The sequence below is a fragment of the Taudactylus pleione genome, unplaced genomic scaffold, assembly GCF_031769625.1.
Source record: "Taudactylus pleione unplaced genomic scaffold, aTauple2 ptg002569l, whole genome shotgun sequence".
NCBI classification, from domain to species: Eukaryota; Metazoa; Chordata; class Amphibia; order Anura; family Myobatrachidae; genus Taudactylus; species Taudactylus pleione.
Window position 1 is genome coordinate 33,412 of NW_028286949.1, and position 17,817 is coordinate 51,228.

General features: G+C 46.0%; 1 protein-coding gene across 1 annotated transcript in view; it reads right to left on the reverse strand.

Annotated features, from left to right (window-relative positions):
* The window catches only part of LOC148431257 (sodium/hydrogen exchanger 3-like), a gene marked incomplete at its 3' end in the record, with an annotated part of 56,861 nt that overhangs the window by 19,972 nt on the left and 19,072 nt on the right, over positions 1–17,817 (reverse strand). Inside the window, exons 3-4 of the mRNA XM_088466150.1 lie at positions 7,771–8,073; positions 5,703–5,863 (exon numbers count right to left, since the gene is read on the reverse strand). Coding sequence (XP_088322276.1) covers positions 5,703–5,863; positions 7,771–8,073 — 464 coding nt within the window. The remainder of the gene's footprint in view (positions 1–5,702; positions 5,864–7,770; positions 8,074–17,817) is intronic.

The window sequence follows — 17,817 nt, forward strand, 5'->3', positions numbered from 1 at the left end:
GTTTTGTCTTTTTTTAACTATTTATTTTACAGTGAAGTTACAGGTGCCGCATGTCTGCTGGCACTTGTTGTTCGACAAGTGCAAAATGGCAGGCATGCTGGCACTTGTAGTTCCACTGTAAAACACAATAATTTTACATTATTTGGCCACCCCATTACCTCCATACCCACCAAGCAAGGGGTATGGGGAAGAGCCCCGGGCTACAGTGTAAGCCTGTGGTGCTCGGGAGGGGGGGACCCTTCTTTGGGGGGTCCCCGACTCCCCCGAGATCACCGGCTTGCTCTGACTGATTTGGGGTGCTAATGCTTTGGACCTGGAGCCCCAGTGATTGGGTCTCCGGGCTGTAGCATTACACCCCGGTCGGTTGGGTCTGGTGCTGGTCTTAAATATAGGGGGATCCCCACGTTTTTTTTTAACCCTATATTTAATACCAGAACTGGTCCCTGCAGCCTTGTGTTGGTTTCTAAAATACGGTAGAACCCTACACTTTTTGTTCCCCATATTTTTAGAAACCACCACTGGCTGGCAAGCCTGGGCCTGGTTTGGCTTTTGGGGGGGGGACCTTATGTAATTTTTTTTGTAAATTTTTACTTTTTTTCTTTTACAGGTTAAACAAAATGGGAATTTTTGGGAAATATTCTAGGGACCCCCCTAAAGAAGTGTAGATATAGGGGAGGACAAAGGGTACCCGCATTTTTAACTCCTGAAGGAAGTCAGGTGCATAAATGCGGCTTGGAATAAGGTGATGCAGAAGAGCATTTAGAAGTTTTTTTAGGGCAAAACAAAATATGCCCATCAAATTTGGGGTACTCGAAAATCGGGTTCAGCATATTTTAAAGTTGCTAAAGTGACTTAAAAAAATCGTGAAAAACCCACCTGCCGCAAACACCTGCAATCAAAAAACACCTGGGGCATACTTGGGGACCCCCTCAGAGTCAAGTTCTCTATTTTTTAAGTTTGTACCCCAACTTTTTTTTGCCCCCTTTTTCAAAGTCAATTTTTGGGGTGTCCTTAATTTTTCTTTTTTTTACACAGATTACCTTTGGGGGACTGTCTGAAGGCTGCAGGGGGGTTCCCGAAACGTTGTACCCCAAAACTCCAATTATGCACTTTTTAACGCCTGCCACTCATAGGCGATACTTTACCGCCTATTACATTGCATTGACTTAACGCCTAGGCGGAAAGTCTTTCAAATTGAATATGGGGTAAAACTAAAATAGGCGATAATGACGTCATCAGCGGTAAATTACCACAAATCCGGACTTAACGCCTCATATTGAATACGGCCCCAAGTGGGGAATGTGAATCCATCCAGGTCTGAGCAATACAGACCCTAACAACAGAAAGAGATTGTTGATGAAAGCTGCAGGGATGAATTTAGGGAATCAGCCAGACCTCTGAGCCTGGACTAGTATTGGAAAAAAAGAGGGATTCCCATTATTTTACTATACCCAGCACCAGGCTGAATTAGATAGGCAGATAATCCTATAGCAGGGAGACACACAGCGTGGGGTCCCCCTGCCATAAGGTTACCACCCCCAAAATGGTCAGTCCAGGGCTGAAATCACTCATAAAGTAGGGACCTCGCAAAATGGGGTCCCCCCTCCCGAGGCTCTTCCTTGGTGGCAGTGTGTGCATGGGTAATGGTTAATAAAGAGTTTATAATATTGTTTTTAACAGGCAGCCTACAAGGTACAGCAAGCCTTCCCCGGCATGATGGCACTTGTAGAACCACAAGTACCAGCATGCCAATGCATTAAGAAACTGCTGGCGCTTGTAGTCTGTCTGTGAAAAAGTCAGGACATTAGTATTGTAATATTTTATAAAACACAAACACCCCCCACACAGCCCCAACTCTCACTTTAATACTTTAATACAGAAGCAATGAAGCAGGTCCTCTTCAGTCCATGGGGCATCCAGGGAACACGATTTGTGTCACTATAGCCCCACCACCACTAAACAGGCCCAAGATTCTCAGTATTATCTCCCCATCCTGTCCATTTAACTAGGAAGTGGTCGGGATGCGAGAGATCCACAGACTCTTCCGGGCATGCGGCAGACTACTACTAATATCGTAAGTCTCCCGCGACTTCTGGGAGAGTGGGTAAGGTGCCAGGTAAATGAAGCTACTTCCACCACAAATGATAGAACAATTGATTTTCTCTATAATTTAGCATGTCTTGCCTATACCACACAAGCCATACCCACTACCGGACAGCACAGCAAAGGACTGTATGCACTTTTAACTTAAAGGGGGGCCATTCCATTAAACGCAATGTACACAGGGCCTGATTCAGAGACGGATGCTCTGAAAGAGCGCTCGCTCTGAATCAGGGCGTTTTTTTTTTTTTTGTGCAGCCTCCTGGCCGCTCGCATAGCTGTGGGTGACCACCCACAGCTATTGCGAGCGGCCAGGATGATGGTCGCGATGGTCAAGACCATCGCGACCATCGGGGCTTGCGGCGAGACCCTAGTGGTAGGGTCTCGTGGCTGCAAGCCCCAGAGGGCTCCTGGCTCTAATAGAGCCGGAAGCTCTCCCACTGACATCACTGGTGATGTCAGTGGGGCCGACCACAAATGGCAGGCGTTCGCATGGGAACGCCTCCGTTTGTGAAGCCACCCCCCCCGCCACGCCTACAAAACGGGGCGAGCTGTCGATCAACATCGACAGCCGCCCCTTTTGTAGTGAGCCACGGAGCAAGAGAATTTCTCTCTCGCTCCGGGGCTTGCGCACGCGCAGTGGGGCCGCTGCGCATGCATAGAGCACACCGTTGACCCGCTCGCGAGCACTCAAGCGCTTGCGAGCGGGTTTGAATCAGGCCCACAGTGTTCTGTTACAGCAAGGCACATTGTATGCATCAACCTCACAAGTTTTTCCTAGAACCCCATAGAGGTAGGCAGTAAAGCTAACGATATTTATGGTGCCATACAGTATATGGCAGATATGTGTACCCCAAAATGTAAAAAAATGGGTTAAATTTGTTAATAAATGAAAGTTCAGTACCGGTACAGTATGGTGCATGGTACAAGTCTGCTTATTGTCGAATACTTTAGTATTTGGCGTGTGTGCTTAGGTAAGAAGGACACAGTATATTTATACAGCTATGTTATGGGATACAAAGAGAATGCATTATCTAATGACTGAAGAGGCTTCATCACCACATTGGCAGGCATACTGTTTACAATGAATAGAGATAGTACCACTGCAAGCCATGTATTGCCCGGGACCTGTGTTGCCCGCAAGTTTGCAACCCTCACTGCTTCCACTGTTAAACGGATTCCCCTCCCATAACTGTTTACATAAATTACTTCTTGAACCTCCATGTTATGAAGTATCTCTGGAGTGGACCCTTAATGATGAGGGCATCCCACGGATATTTTTATCTATTGCATTTAATAATAATACTACAGATAAACAGTAACAGCAAAGGTAACTTGAATTGTGGCTGTAAAATCTGCTCAGCTCAGTCAGCAGCCTGTGCATAGACAATGGCAGCAGGTCTTAGAAGTGACATTACTTGCAGGGAATGCCCCTTGGAAAATGGGGACATCTAGTAACCACAAACTATTAGGGGACATCTAGTAACCATATACTATAGATATCTTTGATAATGACCTAGAATTTAAGTTAACTCACTGAGTGCCACTACCCTAGTATTACAGCAAAAACTATGTTGGTTCCTGTAGTCCAACTACATCTGAAAAGTCAAAGCTTCAAGCCTACAGTATGTACCGCTACTGTCAAGAGAAATTAGGAGCATCATGGAGGTAGCATACAATGTTACTTAAGGATTCAGAATTTTGACCACCATCCACAATCTAGCCACCTACCCTACCATCTTAACCTGAAAAATGCAAGAGATTGCAGGGGCAGCGGTCCCAGCACCCACTTATTAAATAATGAAACCCACCACCTAAAAGATTGTATGTCATTCAGTAATACTGAGCCGGTCAACACAGCTTATCATGTCAGTGCTTATCATGTTGGCATTATTTTAGCAATAGTAGCGGATGGGTTTTCATTAGCGATATACGCTGACCCCCGTGTTTTGGTTTTGTAACTGGATTTATCTTCATGTTTTGGTTTTCGTTTTGCAAAACCACCCTCAAGTGTTTTTGTTTTGGATCTGGATTTTTTAATTTTTTTTTAAATAGATAAAAAGTTTTTAAAAACACAGCTAAAATCATGTGTTTTATGCAATCCAAAAAACAAAATTTGGATTTAAAATCCGAAATTCCGAACCACGAAAAGATCAGAACAGCGGCTTGGATTTACCCGGATTCACAAAATTCGTGAGGATTTGGTTTTCTGGAGAATTGAACCGCACATCTCTAGTTTTCATGCAATAGTCATGGCAGCTTATTTAATGGATACATTGTGCAGGATACTATTGTATGGAGCTCTGCTAGGTCATGGTCCCTGCGGGATGTAGTTATGAGACCGGTGGCCGCGATGCCGCCGATCTCAATCCCAACGCTGGAAGGCTGACAAGGGACTTAAGATAGGCGTTGAAATACTGATGCCTATCTTAATCCCGACGACAAAATCCAGGAGGATGACAGCCCGAACAAAGGTAAGCCCTGGCGCCCTTAGTGATAGCTGCGGGGGGGGGTTAGGATTAGGCAAAATAGCGGGGTTAACGCTAGTTTTTTTGGGGGGGACGTTAGGCTTAGGCACACCTAAGGGGGGGAGGGTTAGGGTCAGGCACTAAGGGGGGAGGGTTAGGTTTAGGCACTAACGGGGAGAGTTAGGGTTAGGGTGCAGGCTGGGGAGGGTTAGGGTTAGGCTACAAAATGGGAGGGTTAGGAGGAGAAGGGATACCAACCATCGGGATGCCACTATTGGTATTGTGACCGGAGGGATTCCGGCAGCCGGCTTTACATACCGATTCCGTCCCTCCAGATGCAAAGTCCAAAGTTGGAGATATCCCAAACACAGGCATAGGAGCACTTAGCAGCCAGTTGTCTCCTCAATTATGGTAGACTTGGCATGGAAGCAGGGGTGTATCTATAATGGGTGCAGGGTGTGCGGTGCACATGGGCCTCTGGGTACAGGGGGCCCCACACCGCACACCCTGCACCCATATTTTGTAATACATACCTCTCCGTAGGCCCGCGTCAAGTCTCCCAGCTCTGCACAAAACACCTGAAAAATAGCCGCCGCAGTCATTTTCCCTTCGTTCTGTGCATGCGCAGTGAGGAAATCACTGGGAAAATGGCAGCCGCAACATTTTTCTGGTGATCTGCACATGCTCAGTAGACTCTGGGCACACAGTAGTACCAAACGTCTACTGCTGTGGTCAGTCCGCTGCCGGCCACAGGGGAGAGAGGAGGGGGCCCCGGACGGGAAATGCACACCGGCCCCCTCGTCTCTAAATACGCCCTGCATGGAAGACATGCAAAAAACAGTAGGCTAAAGGTACAGACCTAAATAAACCACCCACCCTTGCAAATTCAGAGAAAGATAATATATGGAAGTAGTAAACTATTTAAAAATAATTTTGAGCTAATCCACTAAATTATCACACTAGGCAACAGTCCCCCAGTGCCCATATAGCAAATTTGGGCCATTTAGGGACTGGTGGCACCTACAGAGACATAATTTAATCCTGTGTTTGAAACAATTTAAATAATTCATATTTAAAAACTATAAGGCACGTGTGTGCATTCTACATCTGACAGGTAATATCCATCTCCCTTACCACTGTAACAGCATCATTCAATAGAGATTCTCCAAAAACAATGATAAATAAGACATCGTTGACATGAACTTCTTCAAATACAGCAATGACAGCGACTGGGTCCACAGCAGCAATGAGGCTTCCGAAAAGCAGAAAGTCCAGCACACCAATTTCTAACTCTCCTGCAAGGTGAAACAAAACAGCACAGGTTCAGCGTTGTCACAGAATTCTACAGCGCGTTTCACTTGTAGGAGGCCCGGAGCTCCCGCCCATCACAGACACAGTATACACACAAAACGGTTGCAGCTACGGGAGTTCCGACAGATGTCAACACGGCTACGGCATGTCTCGTCTGCTTGGCGCCAATTCAGACTTTGTGCTCCCCATCTCACTCTTATAAGCTAAGTTCTCAGTTCAGGGCCTCCTACGAGTGAAACACCCATTTTCTCTCTCTGTCTCTCTCTCTGTCTCTCTCTCTCTCTCTCTTTCTCTCTCACTCTCTCTCTTTCTCTGTCTTTCTCTCTAAATGCACGAGATACATTGCAATTTTAGGAATAAACAGAGACAAAGGAGAAGGCAGCATTACTAGAACACAAGAGGAGGACGAGGAGGTCCTGTCCATTTAAGTGCAATACAGATGTTCATGGTACAGGCCTACACTGTTGGGTAACTGTACATTTATTTTATATTGCTGTCTATGCTTATTAATGGGTGAAGTAGCGACTCAATTGTTATTGCTGCCTGTATATCTGGACATATAACTACTATTGAGTGAGATTATTATTAGTGTACAATATACTACTAGGGATTTTGCTAGTGTTGTACCTATGAATGGACAATATAACACTTCTTGGTATGTTTTTCCTGGTGGGTACAGTCTGTGGACTTCTGTATGTACTATTGGTCTGATTCAGAGATTTACGCTAATTCAATCGCAAATGTGTTCTCCCAGGGATCACAGTTGCTAAAATATGTTAATGCCTTCCAAAGCACAGCCTGGCATAGGGACACCCACTGCTGGCTTCTCATATCCGTCCGACGCAACAGTGCAACAGCGTAACCATCGGTATCATCGAAGCACATCGGGTAGGCACGCAGCAGGTAAGTCAAATCTGACCAGCCACAAACACTGCGGCTCTCCTGACACACAGAGAGCTGTCATGCTGTGAAGGACATCGCAATGGCTAATTTATGCCCATGCTGCTTAAACGGTCCGACACGATTGCGTTTCCTTAGCCACCCAACGTCACCTTCCGCCAAATACTGACTACCTGTCACTCACTTTGCATGTGGTTCCTATTACGAGAGTCATCGCAAAGTAATCGCAAAGTTGTGCGGCTTTTGAACATGCACATTAGTAAACGATCGCTCTTTCTGCGAAAATATCTGCTTGCATAAATTTTGAATCAGGCCCTGTTTAGTAGTGGACACTGGGCCTGATTCAGACCCGCTCGCAAGCGGGTCGATGTTGCCCTAGTGCGCATGCGCACGACGGAGGCGGCTCCGTCGTGCGCATGCGCGAGACCCGAATAACGACGGCCAAGCCTTCGTTATGGGTCTTGCACCAAAGGGGGCATGCTGTCGATGGTGATTGACAGCAAGCCCCCTTTGGTGGGCGTTCTGGGGGCATGGCTGCCCAGACGGAGGCGTTCCTATGGGAACGCCTACCGTCTGGGGCCGGCCCCACTGACATCACTAGTGATGTCAATGGGAGTGCTCTCGGCTCTGATAGAGCCGAAAGCACTCCAGGGCTTGCGGCAGCGAGACCCTACCGCAAGGGTCTCGTCGGAAGCCCGATGGTCGCGATGGTCTTGACCAAATAGTAAGAGGGCCGGCCCTGATTCAGAGCGAGCGTTCTGTCAGAGCGTCCGGCTCTGAATCAGGGCCACTGTCTGTTATGCAGTTGCTGGGTTCTTATGCTGTACAGTTAATCTGTTTTGCCTTAAAGGGGGTTAAATGCGCTATAATAGAATAAATGAAAAGATTGATAAAAAAAAGACTAAAAAAATTATACATATAAATTATCACCAACAGGAATAATAAATGTATTAATGTCTCTAGAAATGGAGAGTAACAAAGGAACCCTTACCCATTACTCCGGTTAAGTAGACACCATACAGTGAAAGGCCAGTTGTAGCTGCGTTCCACACTGTTCCGACTACTGCGTACAGAAGAATGGTGCCAAGATTTCCAAAAAACAGTCTGTTCGGCATAAAATATCCAGCGTCCAGTACAATAGGCGGCAATAAGTAAAAGAAGAATACTGTCGGTGTTAAGGTAAAGGAAGCGCTGCGGTCTGCTCCCCATACTATACCACCCAGGAACAGGCCAAGCACAATCAGGAGGGCACTTTCTGGCACAACAGATGTCACTTTGTGGGATAAGTGAAAAACTATAAAAACAAAACAAGAACAACAAAGTTTAAACTATATTTTAAATGTAGTTGACATTTATTTTAACATGTGTTATATTTAGTAAAAGAAGCTCAAATACTAATTCTCACAAAAGAAAAATAAAGAGATTTTAGAAAAATATTTTTTAAAATTATTAAATTAATTTCAAATCTTTTTTTTAAGCCTAAAGACATTTCATACTACACCAAAAGCAAAATGAGCACTAAAATTAAAGGATGAGCTGAGGGCCTGATTCAGACCCGGTCGCAAGCGCTGTGCGCTCGCAACTGGGTCGATGGTTGGCCAGTGCGCATGCGCACGACGGAGCCGGCTGCGTCGTGCGCATGTGCGAGATCCAGATAGCAACGGGCACTCCTTCGCTCTGGGTCTCGCAACAGAGGGGGCTTGCTGTCGATGTTGAGTGACAGCACGCCCCCTTTTGTGGGCAGGCCGGGGGCGTGGCTGCCCAAATGGAGGCGTTCCCATGTGAACGCCTCCGTTTGGGAGCGGCCCCACTGACATCACGAGTGATGTCAGTGGGAGAGATTTCGGCTCTGTTAGAGCCGAAATCTCTCTGGGGCTTGCGGCCACGAGACCCTACCACAAGGGTCTCGTCGCAAGCCCGATGGTCGCGATGGTCTTGACCATCGCAACCATTTTCCTGGCCGCTCGCTATAGCTGTGGATGGTCACCCACAGCTATGCGAGCGGCCAGGAGGACGTTCTAAAAAAAAAAAAAGACCGGCCCTGATTCAGAGCGAGCGCTCTGTCAGAGCGACCGGCTCTGAATCAGGCCCTGAGTACTTAACAGACCAAAGGTGGCAGTTGGAGGGTATGCTGATCCTTGTAGTATCATATTGGAGGATCTTGGGGTGGGGGCTCCAGGTAAGGTAGCTCTCAATTTAGAAATACATAAATGTTTGACCCAAAGTAGGTGTTATTATCAAGTAGACTAGATCCACCGAACAGTGTCGCCTTGCCGTGGCTGGAGGCTTACCATAGGTTTGCAAATGTATGTAACTATTGTCATGTAGGATATGTGTCTTTTTCCTGGCCTACTACAGTGTGCTGGGGGAATTTGTTCATTTTTTTTCTTGTCTAGACACATATTATTTGCATATTGATTCTTTGTCTACGTTATTTTATACCATTTTATTCCATGCATTTTTATCATTGTGTGTGATTATAATTAACTTGCATATTTATTCATTTATTTATCTATTAATTTTTCTATTTTTGTATATTTACTATCCATTTGGTGCATTATACAGTATGTATAGAATCTATCTTTTTTGCCCATTAGGTACAAATCTCCTTTCTTATTTGCAACTTCCAGTCTGTGTACCACTGTTCTGTGAAGCATGTTATGGGATCAGAAGCTGAGGGTATGCTGATCCTTATAGTGCCATATTGGAGGCTCATGGGGGGCCTCCAGGAAAGTTAGCTCTCAATTTAGCAATACATAAATATATGTCCCATAGTAGATGCAGTTACATGTAGCGTAGGGACCACCAGAGCAGAGACGCCTTGCCATGGCTGGAGGCTCACCATATGTTTGGAAATGTATGGAACTGAGGGTCTGATTCAGACCCACTCGCGAGCGCTGAGCGCTCGCAAGCGGGTCGATGTTGCCCAAGTGGCATGTGCACGACGGAGGCGGCTCCGTCGTGCGCATGCGTGAGACCCGAATAACGACGGCCAAGCCGTCGTTATGGATCTCGCACCAAAGGGGCCGTGCTGTCGATGGTGATTGATACGCCCCCTTTGGTGGGCGTGCCGTCTGGGCATGGCTGCCCAGACGGAGGCGTTCCCATGGGAACGCCTACATTCTGGGGCCGGCCCCACAGACATAACTGGTGATGTCAGTGGGAGTGCTTTTGGCTCTGATATAGCCAAAAGCACTCCAGGGCTTGCGGCAGCGAGACCCTATTGCAGGGTCTCATCGCAAGCCCGATCATTTTGGCCGCTCGCTATAGCTGTGGGTGGTCACATCACTAGTGATGTCAGTGGGCCGGCTTCTGACGGTAGGCATTCCCTTGGGAACGCCCCCGTCTGGGAGGCACGCCCCCGGCACGCCCACCAAAGGGGGCGTGCTGTCAATCAACATCGACAGCACGTCCCCTTTGATCAGACACAACGATCGAAGGAAAGTCCTTCGCTCGTCGCATCTCGCGCATGCGCACGACGGAGCTCCCTCCGTCGTGCGCATGCTCAGTGCACACCATCGACCCACTTGCGAGCGGACAGCCGCTCGCGAGTGGCTCTGAATCAGGCCCTTAATTAGTATCTCAGATATTTTGATTTAACCATCAGTGCACAATCATGGATATCACTAAACCCAGGACTGTTAGTGTGCCTTGAAGACCGAGGTTGGGAATCACTGCACTAGTTGATTAAAATGAGCGATTGAACGATTACGACATTGTTATCGTTCAATCGCTCATTAATCGTTCATAAATCGTGCAGTAAAATGTCGAAAACGACCAGCAATGTGCGCTCCCGCTGGTCATTTTGGACATCTATCATCGCCTGAAAATGCAGGCCAACCTGCTGATATCGACAGAGAGGGTGCCTGCACTGAACGGCATATCGTTCAGTGTGGGCACATTATCCACTGCAAAGGGTGATGAACGATTGTACGATTACAGTGTTGTAAACGTACAGTTGTTCCACTCTCATGTAGTGGATGTGCCTCTTTAATGGAAACTGCAGTCTGGGAATATTAAAAAAAAAAAAAAAAGCCTTTTGGATCTTGGCCCAAACTAATGCAATCTTCAATCGGTTCCTATACTGTGCACACGACCAGGTGACTGCACGTAAGAACATGGAAGAAAAGTGTCAGTGAAAGCCACCACTTTACAACACGATTTTTACTGGGCTGGGCTAGTAACTGAGTAAGAGGGTTTTGAAAATGAAGAGTGAATAATTTTTTTTTATTGGTCACAATGCAATGAGTCTTAATTAGACCCCCAAATTCTGTATACACCGTACTGAAATGTTTCATTGTGTAAAGAAAATTTCAGGACCAGACAAATCCTAATCCTCTGAAGAAATTGGTGTATCGCTGAGGAAACGCATTTGGAGTTTTTACTGCTTTAAACCAACTTATCCCGGACTTCCTTGCTCTATAGAACAGTCTTGATTTGGTCACCTCAATTTTAAACTGAGCACTACAAGTTCATCAAATCTGTATGTGACCACTGACTGATTACATCAGGAACTCCCGATTGCGTTGGATCACTGTCACATGTGGCAACTCCGTGACTGCCAGCATGTAACACCAGGCTTCTATGTCTGCAACATCCTGGTACTCCAGCAGTAACAAAAGGTTTCCATATCTGCAACATCCCGGTGTTGATGATCTGCTTTGGTCCCAGAGGACGGATCAGAGCCAGCACTGGCATGTAAAGTTTTATTTCTGCCAATACTGGTGAGCGGCTCTTGTCCACACTGGAAATAACTAGCCGCAATCACAGACCACAACATATACAATACTACAGTGATTGGTGAGATTACTACACACCTTCTATTTAATGTTTGTGCATTTTTATTTTATCCTTACATGCAGGCAATGGAACTAACAGCAAGAAGATTCTTTGCACTGCAATGGCATCCCAGAAAATCTGACATTTAAAAGGAAGTCCACATGAGACAGTGCTGTAACAGGGAAGCAGTGCACCCTGTGCCAGCCCATCTAATCCCATTATGTCATGATGTCACGCCTAGGGGGCGGGGCCACCGACTCTTGGCAATAGAGCACTGCCCGGTGTATCCTAAGGACGCTCCAGGCAGCTCTACAGGCTGCATGCAGGGTGCAACCATGGGACGCTCTGGGTGGCTCTGCAGTAGCTGCAAAGTGCCGTTCCAGGAACCCAGCGAGACATGTGCAGGTGCTGTGGGGCAGTAACGGTGCCGCCCCCAGGTCCCTGCTCCCTGTGCAGTGGCAAAGGTCGCACACCCCTAGTTACGGCGAGACATACTTATTATCGCTGTATCTAACTGAATTTGTGGAATTAAACTACACTTGTCATATTGTATAACCACTGCCATTTAAGTTTGTCTCTTTTGCGTAACTTTGAACCTGTCGGAGACATTTTAGTTTGATCCGTATATCAGTTATGCATCTACGAGTGACCAGCCTTTAACAAATTAATTGTGATTTGATGGTTGAATATTTAAACATGTCTAGTCTGGGATATTGGTTTAAATTGGAGTTTTGTGTTTCTTTATTTGTAATATCTACTTTTTTTTTCTTTTTTTTTTTCTTTTTTATATTAACATGCTTTTAATAATGTAAGCCTATGCAAATTATAAGTTGTTGGTCCTATTTTAATTTTGGCAGAAACTTTGATTCCCTGTCTTTCTTTTATATAATCCAATTTTAGATAATATCCAGGAAATGGTTCTATATTGATCTTTTCATGCACTTTACTAACATTTCTTATACCGTGTACTAGGAAAAGAGAAATACCTGTGCTGTCTCCCTGAGATGGCAATAACAGATTAATACAATTAAAATTGTCATTATTTAGATAAGCATGTTTTAATGTGCAAAGGTTATAATTTATATATATATATATATATATATATATATATATATATATATATATTATATACATATACAGTCAGGTGCATAAATATTGGGACATTGACAGAATTTTCATATTTTGGCCTCTATTCACCACAATGGCTTTGAAATGAAACAAACAAGATGTGCTTTAACTGCAGACTTTCAGATTTAATTTGAGGGTAATTACATCCAAATCGGGTGAGTGGTGTAGGAATTATATATATGTATTATACAACATATAATTTGTATTAATTTATTTAAAAATCTGGGCTTTCAGTTTCATTTTGCATGCACAAGCTAGCTAGCATAACGACTAGCCATAGAGGCTGGACCGAAGTAGTAAGTTAACCCTCCAAATTAGTATCTCCAAGGCAGCCGAGTATCACTAAGATGCAACATAAATAGTTTTTTAATGTAAATTGACAATACAAAAAAATCTGCAATATTGACACCTAGTGATGATAGGCGCAAGATAAGAAATTCACACCTATGCACTCAGCACTTCAATCACAGGGAACATGTTCTTGAAACAAACTGTAATGACTTTACTCCGTTGTGGCTGTGGTTAACTTTGCTGTTTTTGCCTCTAAAGCCACAACCAAGAAATCAAACTGAGGTGTCAAGTTCTGCAGCACTGCTGTCGCAATCTCTTCATCATTCACTTGCACTCAAGCAGTTGCCGAGACAAAGACATCATTTTTAATCACTCATACTGCTGCATTCATTCAATTTGGTGTTATGCAATACACATCTTAAATGTATCCTCCTCATGATACCTCTCTCTTGGTACGCTCAGGCCCGCCAAGAGCCACGGTGGGCCCGGGTAACAGGGGGCATGGCCTAATTGCGGGAGGCATGGCCACTCTCCCTTCAGGGAAAAAAAAAAGATTTTCAGCGGCACTGCGCACTGGTGAGGGGGGCGCTCTGAGCCCCCTCAGCCCGGTGCAAAGCCAGGGGGGGCACGATCAGTGTGATTGCTGCCCCCCACAGACATAGGAGACTGCTGTGGCTGCTACTCAGCAGCCACGAGCAGTCTAACACTGCAGCTCAGCACACGCTGTGTGCTGGGCTGCTGTGAGGGAGGGGTGGGGCGGCAGCGAACCCAGGCCCCCGCCGGGCCCCTCAGGAAGCCCGAGCCCAGGTAATTTGTACCCGCTCCCCCCCCTCTCGGCGCCCCTGGGTATGCTGCCTGCAGTGCTGTCCACATGTCTTTTGCCGATCTTTCCCATTTATTATAGAGTACACATGTTGTTCTAAACTTAAGCTTATGTTCACAATTACTCTATCTATATCATCTAGACATGACTCTGCATGTCTCTATAGTAACTTTTCTGCCTCTATAGTAACTTTTCACAACTTTTCACATTTCAATTGTATCTCTATAGCAAACTTCCAGGTTGTATAATTCTCTGCACCCTTCAACTTTATAAAACCCATCATGGGTGTAGCTCCTGTATTTATGCTTCTTACAGAAATGACTGTGCAGCTTCTGTACTTTAATCAGCTTTACTTATGCTATACTGTGCTGGAAACACTAAGCGCTCGCTCTGAATCAGGGCGTTTTTTTTGGTGCAGCCTACTGGCCGCTCGCATAGTTGTGGGTGACCACCCACAGCTATTGCGAGTGGCCAGGATGATGGTCACGATGGTCAAGACCATCACGACCATCAGGGCTTGCGACAAGACCCTTGTGGTAGGGTCTCATGGCCGCAAGCCCCAGAGAGCTTCTGGCTCTAATAGAGCCGGAAGCTCTCTCACTGACATCACTTGTGTGTCCCAGTCTATGGGTGCCTGTAGGGCCGCCATCAGGGGGGGACGGCCGGGACTACAGTCCCGGGCCCGGACACTTGCCAGAAAAGAGGGGGCCCACCCACTCCTACCACCCACTATTACCTCCTTTTACCGGCGCTCCTCTACAGACCAGATTAATTTACAGAGACCGCTCCTCCCGCCCACCCACATGTTCAATAAAGCTTTTTTAACCTTCTCTTTGCGTCGGCGCGGGTGACGTCACACCGCGCCACTGGAAGAGATAGGAGTCGCACCTGCCAGCCACCCAGCCCAGGAGAAGAAGGAGCCTCCTTCAGTGAAGTAAGTCTGCAGCAGATGTGGGGAGTGCAGACTGCCTGGCTAGGAATGGAGAGGCAGAGTGTGCACTAAGAAAGTCTGGGGAGCATAGAGTGAGGTGGGCCATCTGTGTTAGTTATATATTCCCAGCCAGAAGGGGCGTCGGGGATGCAGGGGAGGGTGGAGAGGAGGGGGCATGGGGGGCCCTGCCTACTGTATTTTGTTAGTCCCGGGCCCCAAAATCTCTGATGGCAGCCCTGGGTGCCTGGGCCCATAACCTGTTGGAAATGATGTGTGTGCAGGTGTTGAAACTGAACAGTTATATAGACACACACCAGTGGATGAATCAAACTATGAACAGCCCAATTATTTAACCAGTGGTGTTGGTTTATTGAAAGATAACAGGTATAGCCGTACTCACTGTTATATGTACACTGTTAATGGAGTGAAGCTTGAGCAGAGCCAGGTCCTATACAGCTCACGAGCCGGTGAAAGTATGCTGTTTGCAAGTAGTGGTGCAGGAACAACTTTATGCAGGTATACACTGGGGTCTCTCACATGGAGCTAAGTAGAAGACATCTGTCCCCCACCATGTCACTGACACACAGTACCAAGATGGCTGCCGTCACATGTGCAGAAGCATATCAGGTTGGAGGACGGACCTCCCTGCAGTCTCTGGGTCCTAGTGCCTAGCATGTGTGCACAGTGAGAAGACAGTGCAGGAGCACACTGCTTTCTAACAAAAACTAGGTATACTTTTGCATAATGAAATGTGCTATAGTACTGCATGTTTTCAGGTTGCTAACTCAATCCCAGTGAAGGCTATTTAATAATATTGCTCAAAGGTGCAAATCTGCACTAAAACCTTGGCAACCAATAAAACATTCTTTTGCTACTGTACTCCCTTGCTTGCACAAAACAGATAAAAGTAACTGCGTTATAGTTATGCATTTATTCAGATTTGTAAGTTTGAGCAAAGTTAGCTTATAATATAACACTTGGCATATGCTGCATTAATTTCCAGATCGCAGATTTCAGGTAAAAAAAATCACAATAAACATTATTTTAATATTGTTATTATTATTTATATAGCACCAGTATATTCCACACTTTATAACTGGGAACAAAGCAGTGATAAAATAAGACTGGGTAATAACAGAGGTAAGAGGGTCCTTCCAACAAGCTTACAATCTATAGAACATCTAAATCACTATATTATTAAAAATATGCTCTGTAACCTGTTATTGCTGAATTCTGTGCAGGGTCAAACGCAGGATTCGTAAAAGGGGGTTTCCTTATATACGTGTATAGGTGTTTGAATATATATATATATATATATATATATATAAAAATTAATACATTACTTTGTGAGTCTGAAATATCGCAGGAGGTCATTAGGCATCAGTAGTCCCTTTGGCAAAATGGTGCGATTTGCGCATCTGTGGGGAGTGGGCGGGACTAAAGCCATGCAATATGAGAATAATATCATATTGGCTCCACCCCCTCTGCATGGGCCTGCAAATCTTGTCACAATGCAGCAAAGGGACGAGCGCCAGTACTGTGATCACAAGTGGGGGTCGAGAAGGAGGGGCGATCGTGGGGGGGCGTGGTTGTACTGGCGGCACATGCTTGAACACCTCATTGTATTTTTTGCGAAAAATACAGTGAGAAGTGTGCAGGGGGGATTCGCAGGGACAGAGGGCCTGATTCAGACATGCTCGCGAGCGCACAGCGCTCGCAAGCGGGTCGATGGTCCCCCACTGTGCATGCGCATGCCAGAGCCAGCTCCGGCACGAGACCCGGCCAGTGACAGGCGCTCTGTTACGGGTCTCAAACCAAAACGGGGCGGCTGTCGATTTTGATTGACAGCTCGCCCCATTTTGGAGGCGGGCGGGGGGGTGGCTGGCCAAACGGAGGCGTTCACGAAGGAACGCCTGCCGTTTGGGGGCGGCCTCAGTAGTGAGCTTCCGGCTCTATTATCACTTTGTGCATTTAGGAACTATCACAAGAATATATCAGCATTCTCAGGCAGGGACAGAGCTTGCGAGAAAACTGTCCCTGAGAATCATCACCGCACAATTCTCGCTGTATCTTTCGCCAAAGATACAGCAAAAGTGCCAGCTGACCAAGGTCACGCATTAGAACGAAGGAGTCACGCACGTGGACTGGCAGGAAGGTGTATTCCATACATCACAGGGAATCCTCCATCACCTGGTACACCATTACTAAACACCGCCAGCCTACGGAAAGTACCTCGGCAACAGCCGGACCAGCATACCACTGGAGAGGGATAAGATGGGCAGCACATGCTCCAGGCAGTAGGAGGACAAGGACGGAAGCAGTACACCGCTCACCACCATCACTATCCCGCACCGATGGGTAAATGTAAGAAGGCTGTTTTCCATAGACAATGTTATTTATTTATTGAGATCTCAGCGGGACATTAGTTGCCACCAGAGTCGTAACTAGACTTTTTGGTGCCCTCTGCCAGAGAGAGCATTGGCGCCCCAACCCCCCTATTTTTTAAATAGGGTCATAAGATAGTGCACCTGAAAAAGGGTCATGGCCTTATGGGGAAGGGCCAAGGAAGAGATAGGGGAGGCCAGGAGATGCTGGGGATAAAAGAAGAGGAAGCTACAAGTGAGGATGATCATAAACAGAAAATTGACAGTACCGAACAGCGGCCCCTGCCCTGCGGTGCCCTGTGCCATGGCACTGGTCGCACCACCATAGTTATGGCCCTGGTTGCCGCTTTATAAATATCCAGTCATCACAAAGTGCTCATTCCGAGGAGAACAGCGATTGCATGATCTTGCAACAAGGAGTTTCCCCTGCTCAAGATCAAAGTGGTAACATATGATACAAATGCTAATGTTTCAAGATACAAATGAATATGACCAGAAGTGGAAACTAAATTTTCCAAAAGATTTATATTAAACTCTCAGGATAAATGTATATTTTTAACAGCATTTGGGTGAATGGACAAAAAACAACTGATTAGGAGGTTTCATTTGATTTTAGACAGATCAGATTTAACACAAATTTGTGTATTATATATGTCAATATAATGTTGATTTTAAAAGCCAGTAACCTTTTTTAAGGCATGG